This window comes from Cnephaeus nilssonii (assembly GCF_951640355.1).
Source record: "Cnephaeus nilssonii genome assembly, chromosome: 13".
NCBI lineage: Eukaryota > Metazoa > Chordata > Mammalia > Chiroptera > Vespertilionidae > Cnephaeus > Cnephaeus nilssonii.
The window spans coordinates 1,753,632-1,772,768 of record NC_137084.1 but is presented as its reverse complement, the minus strand read 5'-3'; the positions used below and the strand labels follow the sequence as shown (position 1 = coordinate 1,772,768).

The 19,137-nt window shown below is 66.3% G+C and overlaps 1 protein-coding gene across 7 annotated transcripts; it reads left to right on the top strand.

Annotated features, from left to right (window-relative positions):
• Nucleotides 1–1,026: 1,026 nt before the first annotated feature.
• Nucleotides 1,027–19,004, top strand: EPS8L2 (EPS8 signaling adaptor L2). 7 transcript variants are annotated; one of them, XM_079788201.1, is made up of 21 exons: nucleotides 1,027–1,183; nucleotides 3,468–3,555; nucleotides 3,666–3,721; nucleotides 4,404–4,468; nucleotides 11,467–11,628; nucleotides 12,374–12,523; nucleotides 12,674–12,753; nucleotides 12,856–12,998; nucleotides 13,092–13,165; nucleotides 13,640–13,766; nucleotides 13,853–13,941; nucleotides 14,076–14,150; nucleotides 14,240–14,388; nucleotides 14,502–14,634; nucleotides 14,789–14,910; nucleotides 16,053–16,158; nucleotides 16,791–16,907; nucleotides 17,153–17,225; nucleotides 17,371–17,551; nucleotides 17,678–17,810; nucleotides 17,919–19,004. In XM_079788201.1, the coding sequence occupies exons 2-21, from the start codon at nucleotides 3,512–3,514 to the stop codon at nucleotides 18,000–18,002; spliced, it is 2,163 nt and encodes a 720-aa protein (XP_079644327.1). In that variant the 5' UTR covers nucleotides 1,027–1,183; nucleotides 3,468–3,511; the 3' UTR covers nucleotides 18,003–19,004. The 7 variants fall into 7 exon arrangements, with proteins under 7 accessions (XP_079644327.1, XP_079644328.1, XP_079644329.1 ...); XM_079788202.1 differs by lacking the exon at nucleotides 1,027–1,183 and adding an exon at nucleotides 2,689–2,792; XM_079788203.1 differs by lacking the exon at nucleotides 1,027–1,183 and adding an exon at nucleotides 2,791–2,851.
• Nucleotides 19,005–19,137: the final 133 nt, after the last annotated feature.

Here is a 19,137-nt window from a genome sequence, read left to right as displayed (position 1 = left end):
CAGGCACCCCTCCACAGACACCCCGCACAGGCACCCCTCCACACACACCCCGCACAGGCACCCCCTCCACACACACCCCGCACAGGCACCCCCTCCACAGACACCCCGCACAGGCACCCCTCCACAAACCCCTGCGATGCCTGGAGACCCGTCCCTGGGGTCCTGGCACCAGGAAAGTGCTGTGTGGGTGCCTTCCTGCCCCCAGGGGTTCCCCCAAGAAGCCCTCGGTGCCAGCTGAGAGCAGATGCACACCACCTGCCCGGCCCTCCTGGGCTCAGGCCCTGAGACCCTTTTGGTGCAACCTTTTCGGCTCCCCAGCCCAGGAGAGGAGCTGGAGCTGGGGCCCTGCACCTCCACCTGGGCCTGCCCTCTGCCCTCTGCACTTCTCCTCGCTCCACTGGCAGAGGCCTGGAGTGGGTGTAGGAGGAAGGACCCCTGCCCACGCCGGGCAGAGGCTGGGCCCGGGGCTGAGGAGGGAGGCACTGCCCGGAGCACTCCCGCCCCCACTGGTTCCTGCCCTCCACACCCCATCCCCAGGCGCCCCCAGCCGCCCACCAGACACCCCATCCCTCGGTGCCCGGCTGGGCTGGGTGTCGGAGAATGGAGGCTTCAGGAGTTCCTATTGAGGAGGGACCCCCCCACCCACCCCGAGACACCCACTAGAGGCCGCAGCCTGGCCCTAGTGCTCCGCGACCAAAGGGGGCTGAAGAAAAGGGGACCCTGCTCCTAAGTGGGGCCAAAATGGGGCCCAGCCACCCCTTATGGGGCGCAGCTCAGGGGCGCCCGGAAGGTCTCAGAGCCTCACCCTGCAGGTCCCCGCGCAAGAGGGGCTCCTGCGTCCGCGCACCCGCCCCTGGGCGCCCAGCTCTAGGGGTGAGGTCTGGGCTGGGGGCGCCAGTGGCTGTTAGGGATCCCCCGCGGGGAACCCTTTGGGGGCGTGGCTTAGAGCAGGGGCGGGGTTTAGAGCAGGGGGCGGGGCTTAGAGCAGGGGGCGGGGTGCGCCTCCTGTGCCCCGCCCCCCCGTGTTGTCCAGGTTCTAACCTGCCGCTCAGGTTCCTTCTGGCGGCTCCGCCCCTGTCCGGCCGCCCAGCCCCGCCGCGTCCTCCCGAGCGCAGGAGCCCGGTGTGGACAGACGGGCGGACGGACGCGCGCGGACGAGGGACTAGCAGGCGGCGAGCAGCAGGTGAGCGCCCGGGGGTCCGGACCCAGCGCGCCCGCCCCCCGCCCCCCGCGCCCCGCGCCCCGCGCCTCGGAGCGACGCGGGAGCCGCGCACAGACCCGGCCTCAGTTTCCCCAGGTGGCGGTGCGGCGGGTCTGCGGGCCGAGCCGGGGCGGGAGGCGTCGGTCGGGGCGCGAGGGGCTGCGCCGGGCTCGTGGCCGGGAGCCCGTCCCGCTGCGGCCTGGCCTGCCCGTCCGCGGGTGCGCGGGGCCATGGGGAAGCCAGGGCGCGGAGCCGGGGCTCGGTGGGGGCACCCCGCCCGCCGTTGAAAGGGTGGTGAGGGGGGTCTCCTGGCCTCGCAGGTCGCACACCCCATTCCCGGGCGGGCTGGGCCTCCCGTGGGAGCCGACATTGAGGCGCGGGCTCCCTGTGGGTCAGACGGCAGGAGGCACTTCCTGGGTGGCAGCGAGGAAGCCCAGGCCAGGGAGCTGGGGCCGGGGTCAGGCCCCGGGTCACGGTCGGGGTGTGGGAGTTTCAGGGCGGGCGCGGGGGCGGGCAGGGCCCGGGGAGCGGACTGGCGGGGGCCCGGACGTGCCACCTCCCGCTCTCCCACATTCTTCCTCCGGGGCAGCCCCTGTGCGGAGGGTGTGCCTGGGGAGGCATTCGTCACAGGCCATCCCTGCCCTCACCCCAGGTGGAGTCTGCCCCAGGCCGGGCCAGCTGGCGGCCCCTCCCCCAGCTCTGCACACACACACACACACTCTCACACACACACACTCACTCACACACACACACACCCCGGTCCTGCCCGGGCCTCTCCAGGTCCCTGCCTGGTGCCCCGCCTGGTGGCTCAGAGCGCCCGCTGCCCCTGCCGCTCAGCCCGCTGGCCTGCCCCCCCGCAGTGCGCTCAGCACCTGCCTGCCCCCCACCCACCTTCCCCGTCATCCCTCCCTCCCGCCAGGCCCCTTCCTCACCCGCAGCTCCCAGCCGGGCACGGCCAGGGCCCCACCCGGCTCCCCTGGGCCTTCAGCTGGCTCCTCCCCAAGGTCACCGGGCTGCAGGGCTGGAATTTGAACCTGGATCCGGTCCCTCCGCACTCCCTGCCCTGCTGGGGCCTCCTCCCCTGCCCCGTGTGACCAGGCTCAGGGTCGGCTCCCCTTTGCACCCGGAAAATGACCGCAGTAAAACCAAAGTGCAGTCTGGGCCCGGGGGCCCCTGGGGGGGGGGCGCCCCTGCCCTGCCAGCTGAAGAAGCCTCCTTGTCCCCCACGGGACCCAGATGCCAGTGGCTGGACCCCCCTCCCTCTGGTCCTGATGCTCCCACCCGCCCGCCCGGGAGCTGAAGGCACTGGTTCCCGGCCCGGCTCTCCGAGGGGAGGGGAGGGCCGCACGGCACAGCCTGTACGTGTCTGAGGGTGCCGCAGGCCCCGCTTCACCGGGGGGCGGGGGGCGGGGGGCGGGGTGCCTGGACCATGTGCCCAGTGCCCTTGGCTCAGCCCGCCAGGAATCCCATTAAACAAATACTCGGCTCACCCACTGAGGTCATGAGCATTCCGGACATTCTCGAGGCACTGATGGGTGGAGGAAGCTGGCCGAGCCCCCCGCCCCTCCCCAGAGCCAGGACTCTGTGGCAGGTGGGCACGTGGGCAGGTGAGGGGCTGTGGCTGGAGGCCCCCAGGCCGCACACTTCCTGGTAGGCCTCCCTGCAGGTAGGACCTGGTCAGACCGGCACTTCCTGGCTGCTCCCCGCCCTGGATGCCAGCACCCCTGGTTTGTGGCCGCTGGCCGGGCCGACCCCGACCCTGAAGCCACTTGCTGGTGACCTTTGACAGGAGGAGGATGTGGGCCCAGCGTCCCCACGGGGTGCACACCCAGGGGCGCCAGGCTCTGCTCCTGCCCCTGGGGCTCCCCCTGGGCTTGCTCGGGCACTGGGTCCCCAGGGCCCCCGGCTCCAGCCTCCTCCGGGCCTGCCCTGCCCCCGTCTCGGGGCCTCGGACGCCATTCCCTCTGCTTAAAGGAGCTTCCTCCCTGGCCCCCTCCGAGCCCCCAGGACAGCCTTCTCGCAGCGCCCCCAGACGGCCCCTGGGAGCGGAACGCTCTGCTGGCCCGTCCTGGGGTCCCTGTGGCGGACCCAGGGTCTGCGGGGGAGGCGGCCGCGGTGACGGCTGCTGGGACATGGCGGGGGAGGGGGCCTGGGCATCTGGGTCCTGGACAGGCGGTCAGGGCTCCAGCCTGGATCTGGGGGGGGGCACGGGGAGACCCAGTGAGGCCGCTGCCAGGTGGTGTCAGCCCGCTCTCCCTCCGCCCAGGGCCACGCTGAGACCCGCCTCCACCGCTGGCCACGGAGGGCGCCATGAGCCAGGCGGGGTCTATGAGCTGCTGCCCAGGCGCTGCCAAGTGAGTCCCCCCCCCCGCCCCCCCCGCTCTCCACCCCCCCCCCCCCGCCCACCACAAGCAGTCCCGGGAAGGGGTGCAGCGGCCCCACCCTCACCAGCCCCTCCCCGCAGCGGCAGCCTGGGCCGGTCTGACAGTGCCGCCAAGATGAGTGCCAAGGACCTGTTCGGTGAGTGAGGGTTGAGGGTTGAGGACGGGAGGGTCCCCCCGGGCTGCGCTGCGCCCCGCCAGGGGAGGTGCAGGTCAGCGCTGGGCACCCAGGAGGCTCCGGGACCCCAATCACCCAGCCCCTCGGGCCCCTCCGCGCCGCTCCGGGCCCAGTACCCGCCCCCCCCCAGGTAAGGGGAGAGGCCTTTACTAATAATTCAGGGCCATCAATATTGATTGGGCTGAGCTGCTGCAACCCGATCGGAGGGGACTGGGTGCCAGGTGTCTGCTGCAGGCGGGCCTGGCACCCCCCAGGCCTGCCCCTCCCCCAGCCTGCCCCAGACGCATGGGCTCGTCTGTGGGTGTGGACAGGGTGCCCAGTCTGGGGAGCCAGGAGCCCCGGGAGGGCAGGGAGCTGTTAGCTGGCAGCAGGTGGGGGGCAGCCTCCTGCACCCCCACCTCCGGGACAGACCCCAGTCCCAGGCACCATCACCACCTGAGCAGGTCAGCCTGGGGACGGAGGGGGCCGCCTTCTGCCAGGACCCGCGTCTTTCCTGGTGGCCACGAGGGGCCCACCGAGCGCTGTCCCTCCCTGCTGGCCACCGCCTCCACGCCGCCCTCCCCGTGGCCCCACCCGCGGGCCCAGCCACCTGGCCGGGTCCCCGGGGCCACGTGTGGGTGCGTGACTGGCGTGTCCCGTGCAGAACAGAGGAAGAAGTACTCCAACTCCAACGTCATCATGCACGAGACCTCCCAGTACCACGTGCAGGTGAGGCGGCCCCTCCGGCTCCGGGGTCCCGGCAGGGAAACCGCGGCCCGGGGCCAAGTGGTCGGCCAGTTTCTGACACCCGCATCGGGGACCAGAGCCAGGGACGCCCACACCTGTCCCGGCTCCGCCGCAGTGGGGGGCCTCCCTCCAGTCCGGGGGTCGCAGGGCGCCCTGAATCTGTGCGGGGGAAGAAGGTACTGGTGGCCAACGGCACAGTGAGGCCAAGGCCTGGTGCCGTCTGACAAGCCTCAGGTGGGCAGGCCCCGGCGGGAGGGAAATTGTCGCCCTGGCCCCGAACAAGGAAGCGGACTGAGGGGGAAGCTGGGGCGCAGCGCCTGGCTCCGAGCCGCTGTCGGGGAGCCAGCTCGGTCCCCTCTCCGGCAGCGGCCCGCGGGAGGGCTCGCTCCCGGTCCGTTTCCCTCACGCTCAGAACTCAGGCAACGTGTTCCCTACGTGACCTTCCTGCGGCCGCATTCCTTCTTCCTGGTCACCGTCCAGCCCGCAGAGCAGCAGGGCTAGGAACGGCTGAGGAGGGAAAGGGGGGCCCTGACCAGGATGATGGGGGCCCTAGACCGGGAAGGCATGTACTTCCCTCCGCCCACCCTCCCCGCCCACAGAGGTCAGACCAGTCACGGCTTTCTGAGCCTCAGTTTCCTCATCCACACAATGGGTCCACAGAGGCACTGGGAGCTCCTCTGGCTCTTGAACTGGGCGGTGTTGGGTGACCCGCCCTCCCCCCACCCTGGGCAGGCTGGGGCCGTTCGGCGCTGCCAGGCTGGTGCTGCTGCTGACTCAGTGCCCAAGGTCAGGGCAGGGGGGGCGAGCAGGTCAGCTCTGCCTCCGGGCCGCCCAGCCCAACTCCGGGACTTTGGTCCCAGCTGGCCTGCGAGGGACCGCAGCCGGCACGGCTGGGCCTGGGCGGGGTTGCCTGCCCCTCCCAGATGGGGAAACTGAGGCACAGAGAGAGGGTGAGAGGCGGGGGCTCGGCCCTGCGCGGCCCCGGCAGCAGGTGATTTTGTTTGTGGACTTTTTCGGAATGAGTGTCCGACAGTGGCGTTGGGGGGGGGGAGGGCTGCAGCTCTATTAGACTGTGGGGCCACCACGGGACGGAGCTGTGTCTGGGGCTCCACCCCCACGGCCCCGGGCTGCGCCGCCCCATCCCCCGTCACCACCCTTCTGTCTTTCTGGGAGTCCCCCATAAATGAAGTCGCACGGCTCCTAACCGCCTGGCTCTGCTCGCAAAGTGTTTGCAGAAAATGGGAAGGTGTCGGGGGAGGGCGCTCTGCCCACCGCGCGGGCACTGCCCCGGGGGCGGCGGGCGGCGGGCGGGTGGAGAAACCCTCCCCAGCTGGCAGCCCGGCTCCCCGGAGGAAAGGCTCAGGGTGATGGCGCCGGTCACGGCCACCTCCTCCGCTGAGCCTGAGGTTTTGTTGTCGGCGGCATGGCTGAAGGTTTCTTCCCGGTTCGCTGGATGCTTCACACTGCAGCCTTTTACATTTCGGTCTAGGAGCCTTTTCAGTTTTTTATTTTAATTTTTTCATCTGCAACGATTTCTCTCTGAGAAAAATCATTTTTTAAAATATATTTTTATTGATTTCAGAGAGGAAGGGAGAGGGAGAGAGAAACATCAATGATGAGAGAGAATCACGGATCGGCGGCCTCCTGCACGCCCCCCACTGGGGATGGAGCCCACACCCTGAGCATGTGCCCTTGTCTGGAATCGAACCCGGGACCCTTCAGTCCGCAGGCCAACGCTCTGTCCACTGAGCCACACCGGCCAGGGCTTAACTTCACTTTTGAGTATGGTGTGGACTCAAGGCTAATTTCCCCTTAGGAATACGCAGTTACGTTGAAAAGACGTCCTTTCCTGCGTTGGGTTGCTTGGTGTCTTTGTCAGGAACGGACGAGTTGGACGTGAATGGGTCTCTTCCCGGCCTCCGACATTTTTTCACTCACCGTGGTTTTGTCCGTCTTGAAATCAGGCAGGGGGAGTCCTCCAACTTTGTTCTTTTTCTTCAAAATTTCCTGACGCTTCTCAGTTCTTGGGACTTGGATTTACACTGTAGAATCAAATTGTCTGGTTCTACCCAAAAACACGCCTGGCAGGATTGTGATTGGCATTGAGTCGACTCTATGGATGGTGCAGGGCCGTGGTCGGCAAACTGCGGCTCGCGAGCCACATGCGGCTCTTTGGCCCTTGAGTGTGGCTCTTCCACAAAATACCACGGCCTGGGCGAGTCTATTCTGAAGAAGTGGCGTTAGAAGAAGTTTAAGTTTAAAAAATGTGGCTCTCCAGAGAAATTTCCATCGTTGTCCTGTTGATGTTTGGCTCTGTTGGCTAATGAGTTTGCCGACCGCTGGCGTAGGGAGCGCTGGCGTCTTAGTGGCGAGCCGGCCTCGGGTTCCCCGAGTGTCTCTGGCTTTCGCGGTAGAGTTCTCGCGTGCTGTGTCCTTGGTTGAAACCCTCCTTGGGTACTTGGTTTTTATGTGCTCTTACAAATGATATTTATTCTTTTTTAATTTTTCGCTTTCCAACTGCCTGCTGCTAGCCTGTAGCAGAGCAATCGAATTTCTTTAAAGGACCCGAGTGCCCCAAGTTCTGGCTGAATTCCTTGACTTTGTTTTGTTTGTTTTGTTACTCCTCACCTAAGAATATTTTTCCATTGATTTTAGATAGAATAGAAGGGAGGGAGGGACGGAGCGAGAGAAAGAGAGAAACATCAATGTGAGCGAGACACACGGACTGGCTGCCTCCTGGACGCGCCCCAGCTGGGGCCAGAGATCAAACGTGCAGCTGAGCTAAGTGCCCTTGACCAGGAATCAAACCGGCGACCCTTCGGTGCACCGGCGGACGCTCTAACCATTAGCCAAAGGGGCCAGGGCCCTTGATGTCTTCCCGGGGGGGGGGGGGGGTGGCTTGTGAATTCATTGGGTTTCCAGGGTGCACACCCATGCGTCTTAATTAAAGATAGGCGTTACTTAATTTCTTCTTGTAGCCGCTTTATTATTCCTACTTGATCGCCCTGGCCAGGACCCCCCAGACAACACCTGATAGAATCCCGGCCGTGCGTCCCATCTCGGGAGACAGCCGTTAGCGTTCCCCGTGACACGCCGCGTGTGCTGAGACGTTTCGTCCTGAAAGGTGGTTGGAGGGGAGCAAATGCTTTGCTGAATCCCTCTGGCTGGGTTTGTATGAATATTGAGCCGACCTTGCATTCTGGAGGAGACCGCATTCATTCCCACGGAGTTGCCCTCTGTGCTCATTGGCTGGCGCTGTGTTAGGTTCTTTTGCATTGATGTTTGTTAGAGATGTTGGTCTATCACTTTCTCTTCCTGAGGTGTCCTTGGCAGGGTTTGGTGTCAGGGTTGTGCTGGCCACATAGAGAGAGGGGGTGCTTCCCTCCACGAGCACACCCACACCTTTCTTCCCCTGCCCCCCCCCCCACATGCATATCCTGAGACTTGCAGCCAGGGGAGCAGCGGGCAGTGGCAGCTCGTCCCGGGCTCACCCCCCTGGGCCGGTCTCCGGGCCCCCTTTTCTCTGACTTCCCAGGAGCCACAGCAGCCCGCCACGGCGCACTGCCTTCCCGTGACGTTTCTGGAGAGCCAAGGACGCCCAGCCTGCGCTCTCTCCTGGTGCTGCTTCTATCTCGGGCCCTTCCGTGTCTCCCTTCCCCAGCTGCAGTCACTGTCCTCTCACAATCATAACATAAATCAATCAATACGTAGAGTGGGAAGTATTTTCAGAAAGAGCTGATGAAAGATTGTTATGACTTCTTCCTTGAATGCTTGTTAGGGTTAGCCTGGGAGCCCCTCTGAGGACGGGGCTTGCTCTGTGGGATGGTTCCTTCTTTCCTTCCTTCCTTCCTTCCTTCCTTCCTTCCTCCCTCCCTCCCTCCCTCCCTCCCTCCCTCCCTTCCTTCCTTCTCTCTCTCTTTCACATGCCCTTGACCCGAATCAAACCCAGGACCCTTTGGTCTGCAGGCCAACGCTCTATCCACTGAGCCACACCGGCTAGGGCGGGAGTTTTGATTATGAGTTTACTTTCCTGCCTGTGAGGTCTGTAGTGATGTCCCCTCATCACTGATCATTTCTCTCTCTCTCTCTCTTTTTTTTTTTTCTTGGTCAGTCTTGCTAGGGGGTTGTCAATCTCACCCACCTTTCCAGAACAAGTTCTGGGCTACGTCGGTTTTCCTCCTTTGTCTGTCTGTCTGCGAGCTTGTTCGTTCTGCTCTTCGTTTCCTTCGTCCACTTCCTTGGGGGGGGGGGGGGGTTATTTGTGGTTTTCTCTTCTTGAGGAGAATGCTCAAGTCGTTGACGTTCAGTCTTCCTTCTTTGCTCACAGAGTCACTGAGCCTGTCAAGAGGGACGTCAGCTACACCCTAAGCTTTGGTGCGCGTGTGTTTATTATAACACAGTTCAGAATACGGTTGACCCTTGAAAGAAATGGGCTTGAACTGTGTGAGTGCACTTATACGTGGAATTTTTTCAACAAATATGTATTTTCTCTTCCTACGATTTTTCTTAACATTTTCTTCTCTTGCTTACTTTATTGTAAGGATACAATATGTAATATATATAACACAGAGAATATGTGTTAATGGACTATTTATGTGATCAGTGAGACTTCAGGTCAACAGTAGGCTATTGGTGGTTAAGTTTTGGGGGAGTCAAAAGTTATATTCTGATTTTTTTCTTCCTTTTTTTCCTCTTTCTTTTTCTTTTGTTTTTTTCTTTTATCCGCAGATATTTTAATGCCGCATGTTGCTCAAAGGTCACCTGTACTTTCTCGTTTTCCTTGTGACTTCTCTGGCCCCGGGGTTGTTCAGAAGCGTGTTACTTAATTTCAATTATTTGGGGGGTTTTCCAATCATCTTTTTGTTATTCGTTTCTAATTTAATTCCGTTATGGTCAGAGAACATACTCGTATGGTTTGACTCATTTGCAGTTTACTGACTCTTTTTGGGCCCCGCGGTGCCGTTTGGTTCGGTTCAGTTTAGTTCGGTTCGTTTTGGTGAGGCTGGGTTTGGTTCGGTTTGGTTTGGTTTGGTTCGCTTTGGTTTGGTTTGGTGAGGCTGGGTTTGGTTTGGTTCAGTTTGGTTCGGTTCGGTTCGGTTCAGTTTGGTTTGGTTCGGTTCAGTTCGGTTTGGTTTGGTTCGGTTTGGTTCAGTTTGGATTGGTTTGGTGAGGCTGGGTTCGGTTTGGTTCAGTTCGGTTTGGTTCGGTTTGATTTGGTTTGGTTCAGTTCGGTTTGGTTCGGTTCGGTTTGGTTTGGTTTGGTTTGGTTCGGTTCGGTTTGGTGAGGCTGGGTTTTGCTAACAGACGGGCTGCCTTACAGCCCCTTGTGCGCTTCTGCCCACTTACCTCTCTAACCGGCGGGTGGACGCGGGGGTGGGTCCAGCCTGTTACCACGAACGGGTCCGCCGTGGCACCTGCGCAGGCGGCTCTCCACGTGCCTGGCTCCCCGCACAGGGCACACCCCACCCGCAAGGACTCGTCAGTCCTGGCCCACAGACGAGGCTAAAGAATTCAACCGGATTTACTCCTAAAAATGGTCTCAGGGTTCACCTGGCACCTCTTTCCTTCCATGGAGAGCGGACAGGTGTCCGTAAGGAGGTCCCGGGGTCTGTTTCCCGTCGGCTCTGGTCCACCCTCCTGCCAGAGGTGCCGAGGTGAGTCTGTTCCTGTTTGTTTGTTTACGGACCTGTCGTCGTGCTTCCGGATCACACGACAAAGCAGGCTGCTCCCAAAGTCAGGCCGTCATCGTGGAGAGCGTCGGCCCACGGACTGCAGGGTCTCGGGTTCGATTCTGGTCCTTCTGGTCAAGGGCACCTTGATCGGGGTCGGGGCACGTGCAGGAGGCAGCCCATCGATGTGTCTCTCTCGTGTCGATGTTCTCTCTCTGCCTCTCCCCTTCCCTTCCACTCGCGCTCAAACCAATGGGAAGCCGCCCTCGTGAGGAGTGACGTTGCTCTCTATACATTGACAGCCAGCCTCGCGGGTCTGCTGCATCGGCGCTTTCCCGCTTTATCTTTCACTGCGTGGGTCCTCTTCGCAGGAAGACGGCTTCGTGGCCGTGCTAAGTGCAGAGATGGTGCTTTCTTTGGAGCCCTCGCTGTCCCCCGCGCGGCGCCCCTCGGGAGGCGGCCTTCTAGGTGGTCAGGAACCCGCAGCCCTCTCCCCGCTTCCCGGGCCTGTTCTAGGTCAAGTCTTGACTGTCTGGAGTCCGTGTCCCTGTCCATCCAGCTGTCCCAGGAGGGGGGGGGGGGGCGGCAAGGGGAGGGTTGGGCTGGGCAAGGGTCCCCAGGGTGCCGCCCGGACGCCCACTGGTCCCCGGCCGAGGCCTGCTGTGTGCGGGCGCTGCCCCAGCCCTGGGGACGCAGAGGGAAGCGGCCCGGCTCCCTGGCCGCACGCAGGGAGCACAAAGGCTGTCACCTGAGATGACGTCAGCTCCTGGTGAATGAAACCCAAGGCCGGTGCGGCTCAGGGGTTGGGCGTCGACTTGTGAACCAGGAGGTCGAGGTTCGATTCCAGGTCAGGGCCCGGGGCGCAGGCTCCATCCCCAGCGCGGGGCGTGCAGGAGGCAGCCGATCCATGATTCTCTCATCACCGATGTCTCTCTCTCCCCCCCTCTCCCGTCCTCTCTGAAATCAATAAAAACATTTAAAGACAAAAACCCAAGGCCGGTCAGGGGAGGGGTGCGGTGGTGCCGCAGCTGGGAGGGCCCTGTCTCCGAGCTGGGAAGGCGGGAGGGGCGGCAGTCAGCGCAGGGGCCTGTGGGAGCCCACCAGGCGGCGGTGGGGGGGCAGGGGGTGAGGGCAGCGGGGCTCTGTCCGGCCCGGCCACGGCTCAGACATCCACAGGGGGCCGTCGAGACGCCCGGGGGCGGCTGTGCCTTGTCAGACCCCAGGCAGGTGTTCCAGCCCCGGGCGTGGGCCCTGGGCCCCGGGCGTGGCCCCCGGAGGGCTCTGTCCCGAGTGACCCGCTGCCGCCCCCAGCACCTGGCCACGTTCATCATGGACAAGAGCGAGGCCATCGTGTCCGTGGACGACGCCGTGCGGAAGCTGGTGCAGCTGAGCTCCAAGGAGAAGATCTGGGCGCAGGAGATGCTGCTGCAGGTCAACGACCAGGCGCTGCGGCTGCTGGACATGGAGACGCAGGTGGGCGGCCGCGGGGGCGGGACCGGGCCAGGAGGGCGTGTGTGTGTGTGTGTGTGTGTGTGTGTGTGTGTGTGTGGTGTGTGGTGTGTGTGTGTGTGTGTGTGTGTGGGGTGTGTGTGGTGTGTGTGTGGTGTGTGTGTGTGTGTGTGTGTTTGTGTGATTGTGTGTGTGTGTGTGTGTGTGTGTGAAGGGCAGGCTGGCGGGGAGGACTGGCCGGGGGAGGGTCCAGGCAGCCACGTCACACAGCGCTGCCTCCGCCTCTTCAGGGGCCTGTGCACAGGCCCAACCAGCGTGGCTCAGGGGTTGAGCTTCTACCCAAGAACCCAGGGGTCGCTGGTTCGATTCCCGGTCAGGACACAGGCCGGGGTTGTGGGCTCAATCCCCAGGGTGGGTTGTGCAGGAGGCAGCGGATCAATGTTTCTCTGTCTCCTCCTCCCTTGTTCTCTAAAATCGATGAAAACACTGCCTTCTCAAAGAGCCTGCTCACAGGCTGTGCCCCTGGGCGCTGGGTCCGGGTCTGTGTGCATCTGTGGCCCCTGCTCCGTGGAGTCACCTCTGGGCCACGTCCCTGTGCGGTGCCTGGAGTTACGCGGGGGGGAGGGGGGGGCTGCCCCTGGCACAGGCCCACCCACGCCCTGGCGCTGTGTGTTCCTCGGGCCCAGCCTGTGTTTGAGCCGCGTCTGGGCTCACGGCTGTGGGCCCGGCTGAGCCCGGGGCGCCTGGTCCGAGCCGCCCTGTCCCCCAGGAGGAGCTGGAGAACTTCCCGCTGCCCACCGTGCGGCACAGCCAGACGGTGCTGAACCAGCTGCGCTACCCGTCCGTGCTGCTGCTCGTGTGCCAGGACTCAGAGCAGAGCAAGCCCGACATCCACTTCTTCCACTGCGACGAGGTGGAGGTGAGCGGCTGGGGGGGTGAGCAGCTGGGGGGGGGGGCGGGGTGAGCGGCTGTGGGGGAGGAGGTGAGCGGCTGGGGGGGTGAGCAGCTGGGGGGGGTGAGCGGCTGGGGGGGAGGTGGGCCCCGGGAGCCAGCCTGACGGTCCCCACAGGCGGAGCTGGTGCACGAGGACATCGAGAGCGCGCTGGCCGACTGCCGCCTGGGGAAGAAGATGCGGCCCCAGACCCTCAAGTAGGTTTGGGCCCCGAAGGGGGAGGGGCAGGGGGAGGGCCGGGGGAGAGGCGGGGGAGGGCCCATCCCGGGAGGGCCGGGTTGAGCGCCTTTCCCGCCCAGGGGCCACCAGGAGAAGATCCGCCAGCGGCTGTCGGTGCTGCCGCCCCGCCAGGGCCCGGCCCCTGTGCCCTTCCAGCCCTACGCCCAGGACTCCTCGCCCCCCAAGAACCGAGTGGGCCTGCCCGTGCCGCCCAGCGAGCCAGGTGGGCCGAGGGGCTGGGCTGGAGGCAGATGGACGCGCTGTCTGGTCTGGGGGGGCTCAGTAGGCGGCAGCTCTGCTCCCCTCCCCGCTCCAGGCTACCGCTCCCAGGAGGCTGCTGACGAGGAGCCCCCGCGAGCCGTGCTGGCCCAGAGGATAGAGAAGGAAACGGTGGGTCCCGGCCTGAGGGCGCCCCTCCCCTCTGCACCCACCCCTCCCCCCTGCACCACCCTCCCCCCTGCACCACCCTCCCCCCTGCAGCCTGCACCCACCTCTGCCCCCTACACCCACCTCTCCCCCCTGCACCACCCTCCCCCCTGCAGCCTGCACCCACCTCTGCCCCCTGCACCCACCTCTGCCCCCTACACCCACCTCTCCCCCCTGCACCACCCTCCCCCCTGCACCCACCCCTCCCCCTGCACCCACCTCTCCCCCCTGCACCCACCCCTCCCCCCTGCACCCACCTCTGCCCCCTGCACCCACCCCTCCCCCCTGCACCCACCCCTCCCCCCTGCACCCACCTCTGCCCCCTGCACCCACTCCTTCCCAGGCCAGGGGCCTAGAGGCAGCCCGTGTGGCGGTCCCTGCCGAGAGCGGGGCGCCTACCCGACGCCGCCCGGCTCTGACCGCCCCGTCTGCCCGCAGCAAATCCTCAACTGCGCCCTGGACGACATCGAGTGGTTCGTGGCGCGGCTGCAGAAGGCGGCGGAGGCTTTCAAGCAGCTGAACCAGCGCAAGAAGGGCAAGCGGAAGGGGAAGAAGGGCCCGGCAGGTGCGGCGGGCGCGGGGGCCGCTCAGGCTGGGGGGCCGCTGGGCGCAGGGACCCGGCGGCCAGGCTCACCCCCCCCCCCCTTGCAGAGGGGGTCCTCACGCTGCGGGCGCGGCCGCCCTCCGAGGCCGAGTTCGTTGACTGTTTCCAGAAAACCAAGCTGGCCATCAACCTGCTGGTGAGGCCGCCCCTGCGCCTCCCCTGTGCCCCGCGGGGGGCGGGGGGTTGGGGTCCGCGCCCCCTTTGGTCCCCAGCCCCGCCCTCCGCCGGCGCGGCTGCCCTTTGCTCACGGGCGCCCCCTCCCGCCCGCAGGCCAAGCTGCAGAAGCACATCCAGAACCCGAGCGCCGCCGAGCTGGTCCACTTCCTCTTCGGGCCGCTGGACCTGGTGCCTGGGCGCGGGGCAAGGGGCGCGGGGCGCGGGGCGCGGGGCGGGCCCACCGGGTGTGACCCCCTCTGAACCCCACTGTGCCCCAGATCGTCAGCACCTGTGGCGGCCCGGACATCGCCCGCTCTGTCCTCAGCCCCCTGCTCTCCCGAGACGCCGTGGGCTTCCTGCGGGGCCACCTCGTCCCCAAGGAGATGGCGCTGTGGGAGTCCCTGGGGGAGACGTGGACCCGCCCCCGGTACAGCACATGGGGCGGGGAAGGACCAGGGGGTCCCCCAGGCTCAGCTGGCGGTTCTGGCCGGGGCGTTCCGGTGGGCGGGCATGGCTCACCCCAGACCCCCCCCCCCCCAGCTCCGAGTGGCCTCGGGAGCCACAGCTGCTGCTCTACGTGCCCAAGTTCCACAGCGGCTGGGAGCCCCCGCTGGACGTGCTGAGGGAGGCGCCCTGGGAAGTGGAGGGCCTGGCCGCTGCCCCAGGCGACGAGGTCAGAGCACCCCCCACCCGGTGGCCCCACCTCGGCTGCCCCTGACTCCTCACCGCCTGCACCCTCACCCCCACCCCTCAGCTGTCTTTCCCCCACCCCCCCTCCTGGCCCGACCCCACCCGGCACCAAGCCCGGCGGCCCGCTCTCCCCGCAGCCCACTCCGGCCCCCGCGGCCGGCCGGCGGTCCTTCCGGAACTCGGTGAAGCAGAGCCTGGTGCCCGAGCCCACAGCCCCTGGAGACGGCCTCCCCCCGGTCAGCTCCCCGCATGCGCACAGGTAAGCGCCCCGCTAGTGAGGGGGGACACTCACCCTTCAGAGCAGAGGCTCTGGGTTCCTGCCACCAGGCCGCAGCAGACGCCTCGCTCACGTGGCTCAGAACGGCACTCTCCCCCGGAACCAGGTTCGCCCTCCAGATTTCAGGGGAAATGTCCTAAGCCGCCCATAACCCCGCCGCCCTCCTGCTTCCCGCCCCTGTTCTCCGCTCTGTGCTGCAGAGTCCTGGTTAGACACGGACTGAGCTTCAGGGGTCTGACCAGCCCCTGCCACCTGCTGGGGTGGAGTGAGACCCCCACCCGCTCCCCCAACACACACACACACACACACACACACACACACACACCCCTGGAAAGAACACATCCCTCAGGCCCAGGATCTGCCTGGAGCTCGTACCCTGCCAGACCCCAGGGTTCAGCTTCAGGCGGGGAGGCCCCAAAGCCACGCTTTCCCAGTGCCTCCCTCTGCCCAGCACCAGCCACGGCCGGCCTGGGCCGCACGTGAAGAAACATGTTCACCCTTTGACCCGGCTGGCCCACCCAGGCCATCCTGACAGCCCCGTCCCCCTGCCAAGGCCGGGGGGCACTCCAGCCTCAAACCCCTCCCTCCCGAGTGTCTCGAGGCCACACCTGGATGAGGGAGGCACCTGATGATGGGGGGCCAGAGTGGACCAGGAGGGGGGGCTGGGCACAGTGCTGAGGTCAGGATCCGCCCAGAGCCCCCCCCCCGTACCCCTGCAGCCCAGGGGCGTCCTCCGCGTGGGGCTCAGGACTGTCCCTCCCTCCTGGTCAGCTGCTTTCCAGAGGCGGCTGTGGCCTTGTCATTTCTGGGGTACACGCCTGGCCGTGGTGTCCCCAGGGGGCCGGGCCTGGAGACCCCTGAGGTGGCTTGGGTTGGGGCCGGCCTTGCTATGCCCAAGGCGCCTGGGTCCCGCCGGCCTCCACCCGCCACCGCACCCCCACCTCCGCACAGGGCGCCCCCACCCTCGATGCTCTGGGCTGTCACAGTTTCCATTCCCGCTGCGAGCGCGCTCCACTGCAGCTTGGCGAGCACGGGAGGCAGCCGCACCGGAGCCGCTACCCCCGCCCCCGGGCCAGGAGACCGCCCGGCCCGGCCCTGGCCTCAGCCGCTCTCGCTCCACGCAGGGGCTACGAACCCACGCCAGCCATGGCCAAGTACGTCAAGGTTCTCTACGACTTCACGGCCCGGAACGCCAACGAGCTGTCGGTGCTCAGGGACGAGGTCCTGGAGGTGCGTGGGGCTGGCGGGAGGGGGCTGCGGGGGGCGGGGGCAGAGCCATGACCCTGGGACCGGCTTGGCTGCCACCCTTTCCCCAGGGCCCTCCCCCTCCCCCTCCTACCCCTGGGCTCCAGCCTGGATCCAAGAGACACTGGCTGAGGGACCCCCCTCCCCCGAGGCCTCCGAGGGGCACAGGGCGCCTGTGCTGGGTTCAGGACAGAGGGTGGGCGCTCCCTGTGCCGACTGGGGGAACCTCCGACCCAGCAGGGCCTTGTCGCCCATGCCCACCTCTGGGGCCCCTCTGGCACCATCTGGGTTTGGTGCCAGCCCTAAATCTGGGTCACCCGCCAGGAGAGCTGAGGGTGATCTACATCCGCAGCCAGACTGGGGCACCTTGCTCAGCGCGCAGCTGGGGGCCCTGGAGAAGGTGTGATGTCCCCTTAGGACTGGGGGGCTCAGGGGAGACGCTGGAGCTCCTCTGGACCATCTGCACAGAGGGGCTCACCCGTGCTCCCAGCACCCCGCTGCCCGTGGCCGAGGGCAGGTGGGGCCTGCTGGTGGGTGACCGTGGGTGACCGTGGGTGACCGTGGGTGACAGCGGGTGACCGTGGTTGACGGTGGGTGACCGTGGGGGGCGCCCGCAGGTGCTGGAGGACGGGCACCAGTGGTGGAAGCTGCGCAGCCGCAGCGGCCAGGCCGGCTACGTGCCCCACAACATCCTGGATGAGATCCGGGCGGAGGAGGCCGGCGCCCCCCACGAGGTGAGGGTGATGGGGGTGAGGGGCTCTGTGCTGTTCCCCACAGCTGGGCCGAGGGGTGTGGGGGGTGCATGGGCCTCAGGGAGAGACCCCCTCTACCCCTGGAGCCCTCGCTGCAGGGGCTCCAAGGTCTGGCCCCAGGCCAGTTGGGGGGGCTGGACAGGTCTTGGGAGGGAAGGGGGCGGGGTTCCTGCTGGGAGGGAGATGAGTGACGGATGGGCTCCGCCCCTGTCTCCCCCCACTTCCAGGCTGGTCTGAAATACTGGGGTCCTGCCAGCCCCACCCACAAGCTACCCTCAAGCTTCACTGGAAACAAAGATGGTGAGGGGAGCGGGGGCGGGGGCAGAGCCACCTGGGGCGGGAGGGGAGCCCGCCGGAGGGGGGGAGGGGAACCCCGGGGGGGGGGGAGGGGAGCCCGGGCCTAGGGTGGCCTGACCCGCCGGCCCGGCCCGGCCCGGCCCTGCAGAGCTCATCCACCACATGGACGAGGTCAACGACGAGCTGGTCAAGAAGATCAGCCACATCAAGGCGCAGCCGCAGCGGCACTTCCGCGTGGAGCGCAGCCAGCCCGTGCACCTGCCGCTCACCTACGAGTCCGGCCCCGACCAGGTGCGCGCTTGGCTGGAAGCCAAGGCCTTCAGCGCCAGGTGCGTGGGCGGCGCCGGCAGGCGGCGGGGTGTGCGGGGTGTGCGGGGTGGGCGAGGCCGCCACGCCCGCCAGGGCCCGCCTTCACGCCGCCTGCCCCGCCGTCCCCTCCCCCGCCGGTCCTGCAGGATCGTGGACAACCTGGGCATCCTGACGGGGCCCCAGCTCTTCTCGCTGAACAAGGACGAGCTGAAGAAGGTGTGCGGGGAGGAGGGCATCCGCGTGTACAGCCAGCTCACCGTGCAGAAGGCGGTCCTGGAGGTGAGCCGGCGCCCCCTCCCCGCCTGCTCCCGGGGCCTGACTGCGGTTGGGGGGGTGGGGTGCTGATGGCGCCCGAGGCTGAACTGAGGCCGCCTCCCGCCTCCCTAGAAGCAGCAAGGCGGGTCGGAGCTGGAGGAGCTCATGAGCAAGTTCCACTCCAAGAGCCAGAAGAGGCTGGAGGGTGACAGCTAGGCCTGGCTGGGAGCACCCGCCGCCGGCTCGCGCCCACCCCTGCGTGGAGTATTATTTTTGTATGTGTGTGTGTTTTGTACCGTGGACACCGAGGGCGCGCTGCTGGCGGGCCCTGCGCCTGGCGGGGCCGCTCACCTGCCTCCTGCCCTTGGCCTGTCCCTGGGATCGGCCCACCTCACCGCCTGCCCCAGGCCACCTCAGCCAAACTTGCCGCCTGGAGGTGCCAGCCCCCCCAGCTCTCCCCACACCTCTCCCCGAGGCCACGGGAGCCCCCTTGCCCCTGGCCGCCTCCATCCACAAGGGGTCCCTGGGTCTGGGCCTCTGCCCCGGTCCCACGCGCATGACTGCTCACTTCCCATCCACTGGTACCCCCGTTACCCCCCCCCCCCCGGCTGGCCCTGGGCCAGAGGGCAGCAGACCTCAGCCGTCCTGCCGGCCCCAGGTAGTCCCACAGCGCCCACCCTGTGATCTGCTCCCCGGGTGGCCAGCGGGGTGCTGTACTCCCTGCACCTTTTCAAGAAGCAGGTGCGGGCTGGACTCACCCCAGCACTGGCCTTGGACATTCCACCCCGCCCCCCCTGCCCACACACCCCCTGCCCACACCCCCCTGCCCACACCCCCCTGCCCACACACCCCCTGCCCACACCCCCCTGCCCACACCCCCCCTGCCCACACCCCCCTGCCCATACCCCCCTGCCCACACCCCCCCTGCCCACACGCCCCCTGCCCACACCCCCCTGCCCACACCCCCCTGCCCACACCCCCCACAGCCCACACCCCCCCTGCCCACACCCCCCCTGCCCACACCCCCCTGCTCACACCTGCGCCCCGTCCCTGAAGCAGAGCCCAAAGAAAGGAACGTCTCTGGCCACTCTCAGGCCGGCCTCGCCCTGCGTGCTGTACGGGGCCTGGGAGGCCTGGAGCCCTGGGCTCTGCAGACCACCCCCCAGAACTGAGAGCCACACTCCGAGGCCCTGACATTAAACCAGTTTTCTCCTCGCAGCCCCGCGTCTGTCTCCTGGGGGTGGGGGGTCACTGTGGGTCAAGGTCCGTGAAGTTGCACCTTCGTAAGAGCTAGCGGGCAGGGCCAGGCTGTGGCCAGGCACCCGTGGAGGCCCCAAATCAGGCCGCTCAC

What these genes read in the sequence shown, in the direction of transcription:
- EPS8L2 (XM_079788200.1), top strand. Translation starts at nt 4,046, where the DNA reads ATGGGCTCGTCTGTGGGTGTGGACAGGGTGCCCAGTCTGGGGAGCCAG. An exon ending in AGCTGGCCATCAACCTGCTG is followed by an intron (nt 13,942 to 14,075) that starts GTGAGGCCGCCC and finishes TCCCGCCCGCAG; the next exon opens with GCCAAGCTGCAGAAGCACAT. An exon ending in AGCTCCCCGCATGCGCACAG is followed by an intron (nt 14,911 to 16,052) that starts GTAAGCGCCCCG and finishes CGCTCCACGCAG; the next exon opens with GGGCTACGAACCCACGCCAG.